At 42.5% G+C, this 15,888-nt stretch overlaps 1 protein-coding gene across 3 annotated transcripts in view; it reads left to right on the top strand.

The window, feature by feature from the left end:
* Positions 1-7,895, top strand: part of ADGRF5 (adhesion G protein-coupled receptor F5) — a 102,036-nt gene extending 94,141 nt beyond the window's left edge. For 2 of the 3 annotated variants that reach the window (XM_032140815.2, XM_032140814.2), the window contains exons 17-21: positions 908-2,302; positions 3,521-3,562; positions 3,651-3,710; positions 4,370-4,454; positions 6,356-7,895. In XM_032140815.2, coding sequence (XP_031996706.1) covers positions 908-2,302; positions 3,521-3,562; positions 3,651-3,710; positions 4,370-4,454; positions 6,356-6,435 — 1,662 coding nt within the window. In that variant the 3' untranslated portion in view covers positions 6,436-7,895. The remainder of the gene's footprint in view (positions 1-907; positions 2,303-3,520; positions 3,563-3,650; positions 3,711-4,369; positions 4,455-6,355) is intronic. The other variant, XM_058432576.1, reaches the window with a different exon arrangement.
* The last annotated feature ends 7,993 nt before the right edge of the window (positions 7,896-15,888 follow it).

Genomic DNA, 15,888 nt, shown 5'->3' with positions numbered 1-15,888 from the left:
GAATTAAAGGTCTTCAGAATATACAAGATGATATTCTCAAAGGTCTAGCACTAAGTGTGAACTTTAAAGGAATCGTGGGAGGATAGGTTCTGGAAGCATAGAGGTTCTGGGAGGATAGAGAATTCACCTACAAGAGTTCAAATGAAGAGACTTTAATGAAGGGATACCTACAGAGGTAAAGACAGGGTTAACAAACAAACAAATAAACCAGGGGTGGTGAGGCACTCAGAGACCAGCAACATTTAGAAGCCATTATCACCCCCTAGGAAAAAGAGGAAATAGTGCAGAGCCCAGTGAGAGCTGAAGCCTTAGAGGCGGGACCAGTCAGCAGGAGCTATAGTCTTGGAAGGCCAGAGCTGTAACCAGACATGTGCTCAGGAGAAAGGGGACTGCAGCAGGGAGAGCAGTGAGCAGCAGGAAAAATGTATCTCCAGCTCCCAGGTTCAAGCGATTCTCCTGCTTCAGCCCCCCAGGTAGCTGGGATTACAGGCACTTTGGGAGGCCGAGGCGGATGGATCACCTGAGGTCAGGAGTTCATGACCAGCCTGGCCAATATGGTGAAACCCTATCTCTACTACAAATACAGGCTTCAGATTTAAGATAAAATAAAATAGTAAATATCCCTGCCAGCCTGCTGAATTGACCTTAGAGAGTAGGGTGTGTAGTGGGTGTGACTCTCACTGTCACCATTGCTAAATGCTTACTGGCATCTTTCAGTCTTGGGGACCCATCCTCTGCTAAACTCTGCCATAAGAAGGTCATACATCCCCACTGCCTGTGATGTCTCATTTTTGTTTTCTCTTTTCCTCTTACCTTTATGCAATCAGTTTCTAGGAAGATGTTGTTTTTTTCTTTTCTATGATTGAAAGAATTTGGTTAGTTTGACCCCACACCATTTCACTTTCAGCACGTGCTCTCTACGGTTAATGTCATCCTTGGCAAGCCCGTCTTGAACACCTGGAAGGTTTTACAACAGCAATGGACCAATCAGAGTTCACAGCTACTACATTCAGTGGAAAGATTTTCCCAAGCATTACAGTCAGGAGATAGCCCTCCTTTGTCCTTCTCCCAAACTAATGTGCAGATGAGCAGCATGGTAATCAAGGCCAGCCACCCAAAAACCTATCAACAGAGGTTTGTTTTCCCATACTTTGACCTCTGGGGCAATGTGGTCATTGACAAGAGCTATCTAGAAAATTTGCAGTCGGATTCGTCTATTGTCACCATGGCTTTCCCAACTCTCCAAGCCATCCTTGCCCAGGATATCCAGGAAAATAACTTTGCAGAAAGCTTAGTAATGACAACCACTGTCAGCCACAATATGACTATGCCATTCAGGATTTCAATGACTTTTAAGAACAACAGCCCTTCAGGCGGTGAAACAAAGTGTGTCTTCTGGAACTTCGGGCTTGCCAACAACACAGGGGGGTGGGACAGCAGTGGGTGCTATGTTGAAGAAGGTGATGGGGACAATGTCACCTGTATCTGTGACCACCTAACATCGTTCTCCATCCTCATGTCCCCTGACTCCCCAGATCCTAGTTCTCTCCTGGGAATACTTTTGGATATTATTTCTTATGTTGGGGTGGGCTTTTCCATCTTGAGCTTGGCGGCCTGTCTAGTTGTGGAAGCTGTGGTTTGGAAATCGGTGACCAAGAACCGGACTTCCTATATGCGCCACACCTGCATAGTGAATATCGCTGCCTCCCTTCTGGTCGCCAACACGTGGTTCATTGTGGTCGCTGCCATCCAGGACAATCGCTACATACTCTGCAAGACAGCCTGTGTGGCTGCCACCTTCTTCATCCACTTCTTCTACCTCAGCGTCTTCTTCTGGATGCTGACACTGGGCCTCATGCTGTTCTATCGCCTGGTTTTCATTCTGCACGAAACAAGCAGGTCCACTCAGAAAGCCATTGCCTTCTGTCTTGGCTATGGCTGCCCACTTGCCATCTCGGTCATCACGCTGGGAGCCACCCAGCCCCGGGAAGTCTATACGAGGAAGAATGTCTGTTGGCTCAACTGGGAGGACACCAAGGCCCTGCTGGCTTTCGCCATCCCAGCACTGATCATTGTGGTGGTGAACATAACCATCACTATTGTGGTCATCACCAAGATCCTGAGGCCTTCCATTGGAGACAAGCCATGCAAGCAGGAGAAGAGCAGCCTGTTTCAGATCAGCAAGAGCATTGGGGTCCTCACGCCACTCTTGGGCCTCACTTGGGGTTTTGGTCTCACCACTGTGTTCCCAGGGACCAACCTTGTGTTCCATATCATATTTGCCATCCTCAATGTCTTCCAGGTGAGTTTCACAGTGTGGAGCTTTCAGGAAGATTTTATTCCTGTAGGACAAATTAATGGTAGAAACACAAACAAGAGTAGGAATGGGGAAGGATTTCAGCTCAGAGGAACCCTCAGCTCTAAAGAGCAGTAATAATGAGAACTCAATGAGATGGAAAGGACATATTTTTCTGATCCTATGGAACCTCATGCTTTTTATCACCTACATTATAATTTAGTGTCATTTGCCAGTCTCTGCTAAATACCCTGATTACACTAGTAAAAGGAAAATCCCCATTTGTCTAAGATTATCTTGATGCAGTCTATTATGTCCTAAATGAAAATCCTGTCTTTGCGAGGACAGGGATTGCCCCTTTCTTGTTCATCACTATACCTCTACACCTGATAGAGACCTTGGCACAGAGTAGGTTCTCGATAATCATTTGAATGAAATAAATCCTATGTACCACATAGCAGCTTCTCTGGAAACATCAAAAATCAGAGAATGAATGTCCCGTGAATGCCAGACAATCTGCTTGATTATACTACAATGAAAAAACATCTTTTTGCTCTCCTGCAGCACATAACTAATTACAGCGCAGGCCAGTTTGTTAGAAGAACTATAACAGAGGTATAGATAGCAAGCCTTTAAAGCACAAGGAAGGAAGTGATTAATTCTGTTTCACCCAATGGAGAGGTGGAAAGGATAGAACAAATCTGCCCAAGGATTGAGGCCACTGTGAGCCTGTGAAGAGGCAGAGGCTGGAGGCACACTCGAGGTACTGCCTTCAGAATGCTTGCGCCAAGAACATATGAACCTTGATTTCTGCTACTGGGCCTGTGTCTCCAAGCTATGAAGTTCATATGTAATGAGCTTCATGATATGCCTCATTTGGAAGGAGCTAGTTATCTCACCCCATAGCCCAGATTCTTATCACAGCCATGTAAGGAATATTGTAGACACAAGAGGTGTATTAATAGCATAACCAACAGGACCTCCAGTTCTCAACTAAAAGAAAATGGGAAAATAGAAAATATCCTCCTAAGAGCATAACATTTAGAGTCCCTTGGTGTGGACCAAATGCCTCTCTTTGAACAGTATCATGTACTGGACTCATTCCATAAACTCAGATGGAAAAAGAAGTAGTACAAATTTAACACCAAGTTAACAGTACTTTCTCTTTTGCTGGACAATAGACTATAATTAAAATGCACTTCTTTTTAATCTTTTTTTCCTCAGGGATTATTCATTTTACTCTTTGGATGCCTCTGGGATCTGAAGGTAAGAGCAATGACAGTTTCATATTTCTAGAAAAGCCTGAAGTGCTTGTGGCATGTTGAAGTTATGATAGCTTCTTTTTAACATGCAGGTACAGGAAGCTTTGCTGAATAAGTTTTCATTGTCGAGATGGTCTTCACAGCACTCAAAGGTAAACCTTTTCTCTGCAGAGACTTTTCATTTTATAACCTCATGTATTCCACTAGCATTCTGAAGTACAGGTACTAAATTTTTTCTTTGGGATTTTGATCAATTAGGCTAAATATATTGCATCCTCAAACCTGTCTCCCTCAACAGCTATATTTGGCATAGATCATTCCATTGTTTTTGCTTCTCAAGTCATTCTGCCTATTAAATAGAGCCATAGAGCTGTCACTGAGATGCTACTCCACATATTTAAATAGGGTTTAAAATAATATATGATATAAACTTGAGGTTGAAATCAAGCATTCAATGAGAAGCAATCTTCTGGGGTGATTCAAGGCATTAGAGAAAACAAGTTGAAGAATAATAATGGATAGAATTTTCTATAGTTCATTTTGGAACATAACTATCGCCCTTGGATATATCTGACTGCGTTTCACACGTCAGAAAATACTAGAAGCCTAACAAACAATAAAACTTGTATTTGACAGTTATTTTTCTAATACAGATGATAAGATTCCAGTATTTTAAGGTGACCTCTGGGAGTGGGACTAGAGATGCCGGCAGTGACCACTAGAGGGTGGAAAATCAATCCTCCTAGAGATGGAAACAGCTTTGGTCCCACAAATTTGCTTTGTGATTGTCCCTTTTTTTTCTCTCTTCTAGTCAACATCCCTGGGTTCATCCACACCTGTGTTTTCTATGAGTTCTCCAATATCAAGGAGATTTAACAATTTGTTTGGTAAAACAGGTGAGTAGTGGCCTCTAGTTTCTCCCTGCTTGTCCAGAGCACATTTGCTCAAACGGGGAGCCTCAACACCCCTACTCTTTCACCCCGCTCATGGCATTTACCTGAAATGTCCTCTTTTGAGGTAGAGGTTAAATAGAGAAACTTACATTTTCACAAATCACCAAAAAGTGGGTACAGAGGGCAGCTGCCTTTGCTAAGCAACTTATAATAACTCATAAAGAATAAGATTTGGAGAATCTAGACAATGATTTGAAGAGCTATCTGTCAAAATGTCATCCATCAAAATGAGAACTGTAAATTGCTGGCCTTGTCAAACACAGAGTTCCTCTCAAATTGTGTTAAATAAGAGTAGATAGGTCGTGTTTCAGGGTTATGGGGCAGCAAAGAATACATTTAGAAAATCTGACTACAGGATCTCACTATGTAGGTTTGTTTCCCTTTTTTGTTCTTTTTATAAAGTGTGTTTGTGTTACACATTGAAGTGTATAGAACTGTGCATGCATTACATAAGAGATCACCCAAGTTAGCTATTCTGTTAGAAATATTACCTCTCTGAGCTCGCTTCCTCATTTATAAAATAGGGTAATAATTATGACTTCATAGAGTTGTAAGGATTAAATAAGCAAATATACATAAAGTGCTTAGTATGGCACATGGATTATAGTAATTACTCAGCATTAGTGACGATGCCGATAGTGGTAGTGGTGGTGGTGCTGCTGATGCTTAAGTCAACCCTGCTATTATCGATTAAATTGGCAAAGGCCACAGTATCTCACTGAAAAAAAATTCACAGTTAAATTTCTACCTCGGAGATATGAAATGAATGGAATTAATAACTTTGGGCAACAGACCTCAGCTATTCTAGCAAATTGAAACCCCTGTCCCATGCCACCATCCCTCCCCCACAGGAAAATAAGCCCCAGGATTTCTTCTAGCTTTTCGAAACTGAACAGATCTCATAAATGCAGAGTTGAGAAATGCATCAATATTCCAGATGAAGGCTTTTCATATACAAGCAAATTTTGTGAATGCCTATAACTGTTAAAATTCCAGAGGACTTAGGTTTTTTTCTGCTTCAATCTGATGAATTACTTATGAAACTGATGAACCTTCGCTTCTGATTATGAAAGTCCCAACTGGGCATGTTTGGGGGCCCCATAAGCACCGTAACTTTGGTTTATGTTGTCAGCAGCCCCTAAGATCCCCCCAGGCCATGACGGAAACCTTGTTAGCGGTGGCAGTTCAGCAATCTGATGGTAGGGTGGGCACTCCAACCTTTTTCTTGCCCGACACACACTCTCCACCCACTCCCTGTGCACAGTCCCCACCTCCCCGCAGACACAAGCCTTTGCAGTTGCTCCGAGGCTGCCTTCCTTGCTGCGCTGATTCTCAGCAGTTCTGTTGACATTCCTGACTCCTGCTTCTTTTCTGGTCCTGCCTTTTCTCCCCCTATAATTTTCTCTTTCCTTTCCCTTTACTCTCTTTACAAACCTCCACCTTCAGTAGAGCCTCTAAGTCCCTCCCAAGAGCTTCCCCAAGTCACCACAACCCAAGAGGACCAGGGAGATTCCCTCATGCAGATGTTCCCAGACCATGCATGTGATGGCATGTGGAGGGCTTCCCACCTTGAGATCTTCCTGTCCTCTGTAGAAACCTGGCTGCTAGTATGATGTGAGATAGTGACTGCTTGTTGGCTGCCATGCATGCATGAGAACGACAGCTCTGTTAGTTCTCTGGCATTTCTGGGTCTTGGGAGGAGGGCAGGTATGGGTTGGTTTCCAGGCATGGCCGAGCTTACCTGGCACCTGGACCACTGCTCCCCTGGGTCCCTTAGGAGATGTTCACACCCCAAAGTTCATGATGGCTTGTCTTCAAGGCTGAGTTGCTGCTCTGTTTTTCAGGAACGTATAATGTTTCCACCCCAGAAGCAACCAGCTCATCCCTGGAAAACTCATCCAGTGCTTCTTCGTTGCTCAACTAAGAACAGGATAATCCAACCTACGTGACCTCCCGGGGACAGTGGTTGTGCTTTTAAAAAGAGATCCTTGCAAAGCAATGGGGAACGTGTTCTCGGGGCAGGTTTCTGGGAGCAGATGCCAAAAAGACTTTTTCATAGAGAAGAGGCTTTCTTTTGTAAAGACAGACTAAAAATAATTGTTATGTTTATGTTTGTTCCCTCCCCCTCCCCCTTGTGTGATACCACATGTGTATAGTATTTAAGTGAAACTCAAGCCCCCAAGGCCCAACTTCTCTGTCTATATTGTAATATAGAACTTCGAAGAGACATTTTCACTTTTTACACATTGGGCACAAAGATAAGCTTTGATTAAAGTAGTAAGTAAAAGGCTACCTAGGAAATACTTCAGCGAATTCTAAGAAGGAAGGAAGGAAGAAAGGAAGGAAAGAAGGGAGGGAAACAGGGAGAAAGGGAAAAAGAAGAAAAAGAGAAAGATGAAAATAGGAACAAATAAAGACAAACAACATTAAGGGCCACGTTGTAAGATTTCCATGTTAATGATCTAGTATAATCACTCAGATAGTGCAACATTGAGAATTTTTTTTTAATGGCTCAAAAATGGAAACTGAAAGTAAGTCAGGGGAACTAATCCTTTGGGCAGTATCTTCCTGATGTCTTCTTAGCTAAGAGGAGGGAAAAAAAGGCTGAAAAAATAGGGAGGAAATTCCTTCATCAGAACGACTTCAAGTGGATAACAATATTTATAAGAAATGAATGGAAGGAAATATGATTCTCCTGAGGCTAACTTTGTATGTTAAGCTTTGAACTAAGTGAATGTATCTGCAGAGGAAGTATTATAAAGATATGTCATTAGATCCAAGTGCTGATTAAATTTTTAGTTTATCAGAAAAGCCTTATATTTTAGTTTGTTCCACATTTTGAAAGCAAAAAATATACATTTTATATACCCTTCAATTGCCAAATTTGATATATTGCACTCAAGACAGACCCTGTCATATATTTAATGGCTTCAAGCAGGTACTTCTCTGTGCATTATAGAATAGATTTTGATAATCTTATAGCATTGTATATTATTATTGCTGTTGTCACTGTTATTGTTATTGTGGATAATGGCCCTTGGTGTGTTGCATAGCTCCCTATGTATTCTCTGTTTCCATCTTTAAGTTCCCAGACCAATACACATTAAGAGTTTTGCATGGTCTAAGTTGTGTTTGGAAAGCTCCTGGAAAGAAATTTTACATTAGGTTGTTGTGTGCTCCTAATGATACTTGATCTTGTTGAACAAATGGCAGGGCCTTTCCCAAGGATTTGATTGTTTGTGAATTATCTGCATGTGTGCTTTTTTTTTGGTGTGTATTTCATTAAAAAATATAAATATTTATGAAAATTGCATCCATATTAGAGTTAACCATGTGCTATTGATACAGCAACCCTACATTGCAAATAAAAGTCCGATCCCAAAAGGAGAATGAGACAAAAATAGAGATGTGAAGCTACTCAGGATATGTGAACTGTGTGGCAACATAAATGGGCCCAGCCTTTAGGAAGATGGGGCAAAAGACGCTGAGATTCAACAGCCATTTCTTTATTGTGATTCCAAGGGGTTTTCTTTTAATATTTTAATCCTTTAAAATATCTTCTTTTTATTTTTAAGTTTAAATTCTACTTCTGCCTCTCTTTTCTTCATGGGGAAGGAGAGGTACGGGACAGAGGTGGGACAGTTAATGTAAATGAACTCTTTATTTCTACATATTCACAAATGACGTAGACATCTACTCCCACATTTGTCTGAGAATTATCACATCCCTGTCCCAAATGAATGGTGCATTACTGAAAGTCCCTAAAGGAAATCATTGCTATGCTATAAGTGCATGCCATGTTCTTCAGGAATGATCAACTTTGGGCAGAGCTTGGTACTAAGAAGATGGAGACAGGTTGGGTTGGGGGAAATCCCTTGAATTAGAATTAGAGAAAGAAAGCCTTTGACTGATTTGGTTCCTGGAGTTATATCAAGAAGAATTGAGCCAGGCTTGGAGCACAATGTTAGCAGGACTATCTTGACATGATCAATCAAGGAAAGCACACAGTATCAGGAGCATGATGTGGTTGTCATGTTCGAAAATTCAGTGGGACAAGAAACGCTGAACTTCCACCCACTTCAGCCAGGATCCCTTGGGGAATCACTGTGTTCAACCCTGTGAAGGGAACTTTCATTATAGCAGGAGCCTGTGGGAGTTACACAGGATGTGGATCTGGCCCACTGCTCCATTCGTTAACTGGGGCATGTTCCCTTGTCCCCAACACACACAAATACATGCACACATGCGCACATGTGCACATACATGCACGCATGTGCTTCACCCTTTCAAGCCACAACACTGGGTCCAAATTCCAGAAAAGCTATGAAAGCAAATAATTGGAGAAACACTTGCTGGTTTTCTGCCCACTGCAATACACATTACCGCAGCCACTACCCTTTCCCAAGAAAATCCTAAAATGAACAGTAGAATTCAAAATTGTAGAAGAGCAGTTATGAAGCTGAGAATTTTATGAATGCAGGAGCCTCACTCGGCCCTGAGGTTGCCATCTCTCAATCAGCAATGATTACAAGGCTATTAGTAGCAGATTTCTGAGAATGAAGGCACATTAAGTTGTGCGATCTACTTTGTTCGTAAGGTGCCCAGTGCTTCCCTGTGTTCCCGACATCTCTCAGTGTATAAAGACCATTCCCTGGGCCTAACCTTTCTTGCGTTAGGAGCTTTCCATTAAGTCAGTTTCTTGCAGAGGGCTTTGTCCTAATGCGTCAGAGTCCGTGAGGTTAGAACATTCACAAATGAGCAGTTAATACAGATTACAGGAATATTCTCTGGGAATATTCTAAGTCCAGACTAACACATCATCTCTTGAGTAAGCCAGATTGTCTGCCATCCTCCTCCCCCATTTCTTATTGTTTGCATGGGGAAATGGTTAAATAAATGTCTGTGGGGTTTTCAGGATGTAGGTTGCTAAGGCCAGAAATTAAGAAAGACTGTGGGAAGTCACAGCCTTTTGTGGTTTGTACAGAGAATTTCAAAGAGACCCATATTGGAATGCTTTGGAAAAAAAAAAAAGTTACATGGAGATGAGAAAGATTACAGCAATTAGCAAATATAGAAAGGAGGTGTGAGTGAGTTATTGAGGTGAATGGAGCAGGAAGTCACAATCATTTGAAGACAAAAAGAAATAAGTGGTCCTAGAAATGCCAGGTAGGCGGAATGCATTTATTTTGTGCCATGTGATGGTGAAGTCAAATAAGTCCTCCTCATCCCAAAGAGAAAACCCAGTGACCCAGGCCAGTAAAAGTCTGATTCTTCAAGTGTCCAAAATGAAGGTGGAACTTACAGGGAACATACCTTTTGATTGTGTTTTTAAAAGGGCAATGGGAATACTGTCTCATTTCAAGAGGACAGTGGTTTAGCTTTAATATTAGGTTCTGTTGGTTTCTAAAATTATGACTTGGGGTTTAAAATCACATCATGTATGCCAGCACACAGCTATGCTTCCTTTCCATTCTATAACAATGAAATATCTAACGAGATCTCATGGGCTGTCTTTGTAGTAACTGTCTGCCTTCTTGCAATGTGGTGCTCCTGCTGTTCAGGCTTCTGCACGTCACCCAGAATGCAGCTCCATTCTCCAAACAGCGAACGATCCTTTCCATCTTCCAGGCATGGGGGAGGCCGGCAGCTCGCCGCTGAACTCAACTGGCTATCAGGGCTGATGGCTTCCCTCACTTCATCCACGCTCCCAAGCCGTGTGCAAAGATCCAGCACGTTATAGAAGGTTTAAACAAGGGTCTTTGAAGTAAAGTTTTCAGAACCAAATGTCTGGCAAACAAACAGATGCCTGTTCCAACATTTGTGTGAGGATGGCTTGAAATTTTCATTGACAGCTGAAAATACAGCCCTCATGTCCTATAGATGAATATAAAGGATGTGAGGGCTCTATTTATCCTCTAGCACATTCTAGACAGAAACCAAGTTTCCCACTGTTAGTGAATATGGGATGCACAGAAGAAGAAAAGAGGGGAGATGGGCCAACTCCCGAAGCCCGCTCTGTGCCAGACACCAATTCTTATCTCCAAATACCATCTCTATGTGTTGGGGTGGGCGTGGGGGCCTTGGTCGTGGTGTCCTACGATTCTGACACAGCCGTCCTGTCCATTCTTAAATGATTTTATACACACTCATGTTTCCTCTTTTACCTGTAAACTTTGAAAGGAAGTTGAAAGGCCACCAGTGTCCATGACAGGTCCCTCTGCACACATGGGGCATGGTTAGGAGATACATGAGCCTGTTCCCACTGCAGGGTTTTTATTCTCTCATGCAGAGCCAAGTGAAGGATGCCGGTGACTACTGAAGCCCAAACAGAACAAACCCAGAAGCCTAGGGAAAAAAAAATGGCTTTATTCTCAACATGAAGGGCAAGAGGACCTGATTGGGCAAGTGGTGGGCAGATTGCTGTCACGGCCCACTTCCGATGACATTAAACAACAAAACCCAGGAATGACTTTGGGCCCTGCCTTTTTCGGATTTTGATTGGTGCCATCCTGGGTCTTCCATCCTGCCAGCCAGCCAGCACCCCAGCAGTTGTGGGAAGAGGAATTTAGCTTTGATTAACTGAGAAAAACTGTGCACCCGTTTTCTGTTTTTTTGTTTTTTCTGGAACTGTGAGGGTTTTCCCACGCCCCAGGGGCTCCCTCACAGCTGTCCTATCCCAAGCATTCCCGACAGGAATCTCCAGCTGGGTTGGAGTGACAGCTGTACGGAAGCTCCGCAACCACCGCTGGCGTCTCCCGAGGCTCGCGCGCCCCCTGGTGGGAGTGAGAGGAGGCGTCCCCGCTGCCGTCCGGCCTCAGGAAGCGCGTGGGAGGCAGAGTTAGTCCCGCGGATGACGCGCCCAGTGGGCTACGTTCAGGAAGTAATTTGATCATATGGACAGAGCGAAGGTCAAGGCATAGTGGATAACAGAAACCAGGAATGAAAAAAATCTCTTTCAATCCCGCCTCCTAACAGTTACATATTATGATCCTTGCAGGGGAAAGGGTAGTCAGAAAGCCACGTAGGACTGTGGAGAGAGGGAAATCCCAGTCACGTAGTTTCAGTGTGTGAAAGGCAAAGGAAATTTCGGGCCCCCAATTCACTATGCAAAAAGGAAAAAATTAAGATGGAAGCTGAGTCATGCAAGAAACAGCCTTTTCCATCTGTTGCTCAGCAAATAGCTAACAGATGAAAGGCCAGATATCTCCACAGATAGCTACACTAGGTTCACCTTTTATGTAAAGTGCCGATTTACTGAGATGAATACATGACTGACTATTCCCCTACCTGCTCCTTTTCTCCTGCAATGCATGGATTATGCAATGTGACCATACCCTCCCTCTTTCGCCTCCACTTTTTCCCTTTAAATACTGAAGCCCTCAAAATATCTTTGCAGAAAGACACAGACCACAGACTGTCTCTGTGATTCTGTGTTCCTTTCTTCCAGTCTTGTTCTTAACCTTGGCAAAATAAACTTCCAAGTTGATTGAGACCTGTCTCAGAGACTGTTCGGTTTACAAGTGTGCATAGCACATCCGCACGCAGGCATACATTTCTGAGGCATACTCGCTGGGATAGCTCCTTCCTTTCTCTGTCCCCCCTCACTGACGGAATCTCATTTACGGCACTAAGAGCAAAGCTGAAAGCCCCAGAAATGATCTGGTTCACCCATTCCAGGTAGGCTGCTGGAAGGTCGTTTGAGGAAGAAAAATGGATGCCTTCCATGTTTCATGGGAACCTAATACTTTTTCCATCAAGGCAGCTGCAAAAGGATTAACATAGGTGGCCCTATTCCCTTTCCTAATTCATCCATTGAAAGCCACTGCTGGCCTGGATTTTCATTTTCAATCCATGATGAATCTGCAGATGAATCTGCAGCTATCCCAGGGCAATCTGACAGTCCAGCCAGCAGCTGAGGCTGGATGACAAGTTCCCACCCTAGCCTCTGAACACACATTGCTAACGTGTGATCCGAGAACACCCAGGAAAAGTCAATAGGGCCAACTGCCAGCAGGGTTTGTCCTTGGAGGAGAGGGGCAAGCTGAACTGGCATTAAGTAATGAGGCAGGCAGCTTCCCAGTTTTGGGGGATGTCACGCACCTTGGCCTGTTGCTCCTATCCCCTCGGAATAGCTCTCACACCTTCTCCCTCATGTTGGACATTCCTTTTACAAAAACAGAAATCTCAAGGACAGATAAGGTTAAGAAGGTTAATCTCAGGTTAATCTCAAGGAGAGGAAAGGTATGCAAATATACCTCTGGATGAGAAACACGGTGACTTAAATCTACCCTCGAATGAAAATGGCTGGTAACTATATAACTATGTTAAGCAACATTTTTTGAGCCCTTGCTGTGTACCTGTTGCTGTTCTAAGATTTTTATGTGTATAATTTCATTTAAACTCTATAGCAAACCAAAAGTAACTATATATTCTTTTTCTTTGCATTTTTAGAGGATGAAACTAAGCACAGAGAGGTAAATAACTTGCCCACAGTCACACAGCTGAGGACCAGTGGAAAGAACCAGGACCTAAATACAGTGTCTGACCTAGAACATGGGCATGTATCCGCCTCTTTATATTGCTTCTCTATGCAACCTGACACCAGTTACTTGCTTAAAAGCAGGCTTCCATAGCAGGAAGAGTTTCAAATGCACGAAATGGGAGGGAGAACAACGGTGACAGAGAGGGTGGAGGAGTTAAGGCTTCTCCAAGCTTCATCTCACTTTATAATTCTACCTTGGGGCAGCCCAGGACATAATGACCAATGTTCTGGGCAAACTTCAGAGTGCGCCTACTTCCTTTTTAAGTCTCTGATGAAACATCAAAGAATTCCTGCTGTGCTGCTTTATTGAAAGTAGATCTCAGCTTAGCTATCTCAACCCCCCAGCTTGAGTCTTCATTCAAGTGAGCTTCTTGTAAGGTATCAATCACCAGTGTTGTTGTTTTTATTTTCGTCTCGGATCTATCAAGAATTCTCAGAGTGTTGGATGGCATTTAGACATGTAGGAAGAAAATATGGCTTCCCAGAAATGAAGAGTGATTCTGAGGTTATGTTTAAACATATCAAGTGGAGAATTGGGACATTTGTCCTAATACATTTAGCTAAGTCATGATTTTCCTTATGATATGCAGACTGAAACAGCAGCTGATTTGCTACTTGAATGCTTTGCACTCTTTGCTTCATTTTGCATGGACAGGTGTATTGGGATGTTCTTCAGCATTGATTGACAGCCAGTTTGGCAAATGTGGTTTGGTGGTTAAGAGCACTGGTTTAGAGCCAAACTGTGTGCTTATCAATGGTAGGTCCACCACTTCTTAGTTTGACTTTTGGTAAAATAAATCTTTCTGCCTCAATTTATACTATGTGAAAGGAGACAATAATGGTACAGTCTCCATGGGTTGTTATAAAATTCCTATAAAGCCTACAAAATCATATCTGGCATGCAATTATTGCTGAATAAAGTTAGCCTTTATTATTTTGCATCATGCTGTGTGTGCATAAAAATTATAGTAGATATGCATCACACACACATATATACATCACGCATCACGACTTAGCCAAATTTATTAGGGCAAATGTTTCAGTTCTCTGCTTGATATATTTAAACACAGCCTCAGAATCACACTTCATTTCTGAGAAGTCATATTTTCTTCTTATGTGTCTAAATAATATCCGGCACTCAGAATTCTTGACAGATCTTGATAGAACTCAGATTTAGACAGCAGTTCTATTCAGAATCAAACTACATATGCCTTTCACATTGTCACATTTAATTCATGGTTAAGAGCTTTTGAGAGTAACGTCAAAGGTACATGACATCCTAAATCATAACTTTATCAAGGTTTGAATTTAAATCATGCTCATTACGAAGCCAGAATGGGTGAATAATTTACATAACAAGTGTGTGAGCCTGGTTAACTTCCCCACGTCTGCATTTCAATTCAGTTTTGGTAATCTTACTTATTACATAATTTTATTTAGTCTTCAAACTAATTTCATTATTTCTTTTCTTTACAGATGAGCCAATTATGCACTATAGCAGTGGTATTAATTAAGGCTTTCTCAGTTACAGGTAACAGAACAACATTCAAACTAGTTTAAGCAAAAGTGGGCACTTACCATATAACTGGGAAAGATACTAGATTGGTACACCCTCAGGTACAGCTAGATTCAGGTGCCCAAACAGTATTCTCAGAGTTCTGGCTCTTCCTTTTGTGTTGTTGCCTGTCTTAGTGTATTTATTTCATTCCAAGGTAGATCTTCAAGGAGAGAAATTTATGAGGTCCACAGACCAATAGATTGAGATTTAAAAAGAAGATCAACCCTTTTCTTCTCCAAATGTTCATGTATATGTGGCAGTACTGGGTATCATGATTGACTTAGTCTGAGCCATATGCTGGCCCCATAGAAATAATTATATCCATGAGGATCACGTTTTCTGTGAGTACCAGACATTCAAAATAACAGTGACTTAAAGTAGAAGTTTATTTCTCTAACACAGGTAAGCAGCCCAAGACTGGTGTGGCAGCCTGGCTCAGTGCAGTTCTCAGAAATCCAGATACTTTCTATTTTTTAATTTGCTTTTCCCAAGGTCACCACGTGGCCCCCTTTGGCAGCTCTCACTCTGGCCATTACATCCCCTTATCAAGTCATTAGGATAGAGGAAGGGACTGTAGGTGTGCACCAAGACTCCTTTAGGAAAGGTTCCCAGAAGCTCACATGCAACATTCCTGCGTCCATTCCATTGGCCTGAATTTGATCATACTACCCCACTGTATCAGTCTGTTTTCACACTGCTATAAAGAACTACCTGAGACTGGGTAATTTATAAAGGAAAGAGGTTTAATTGACTAGTAGTTCTGCAAGGTTAGGGAAGCCTCAGGAAACTTACAATCATAGTGGAAGGCAAAGGGGAAGCAAGGCACATCTTACATGGTAGCAAGACTTGAAAGTGAGAGAGCAAGGAGGTGTGCCACACTTTAAAACCATCAGCTCTCATGAGAACTCACTTACTATCACAAGAACAGCATGGGGGAAACCACCCCCATGATCCAATAACCTCTCACCAGTTTCCTCCCTCCACACATGAGGATTACAATTCAAGATGAGATTTGGGTGGGGACACAGAGACAAACCATATCACCCATTTACCTGAAAAGGAAGCAGGAGAATGTAAACTAGACTCTGAGTAGCCATTTGACCAGTTGGAGTTTGGGGACTCCATTACTGAGAAAAGAAGAATGGATGTTGGTGGCCATCTTTGTTGGAGGCTGGTATCTGAACATCTCCTCTGCCTCCTGCTCTCTTCTCATACCTTTCTTATGACCCCATTTTTCTATTCTCCTTTTGTTCTCTTGACCAGATAGGATCTTTAAA

This window comes from Hylobates moloch, unplaced genomic scaffold (genome assembly GCF_009828535.3).
Source record: "Hylobates moloch isolate HMO894 unplaced genomic scaffold, HMol_V3 SCAFFOLD_20, whole genome shotgun sequence".
Classification (NCBI taxonomy): Eukaryota; Metazoa; Chordata; class Mammalia; order Primates; family Hylobatidae; genus Hylobates; species Hylobates moloch.
Note: the sequence above shows the minus strand (reverse complement) of the source record. Positions and strands in the feature narration are given on the sequence as shown.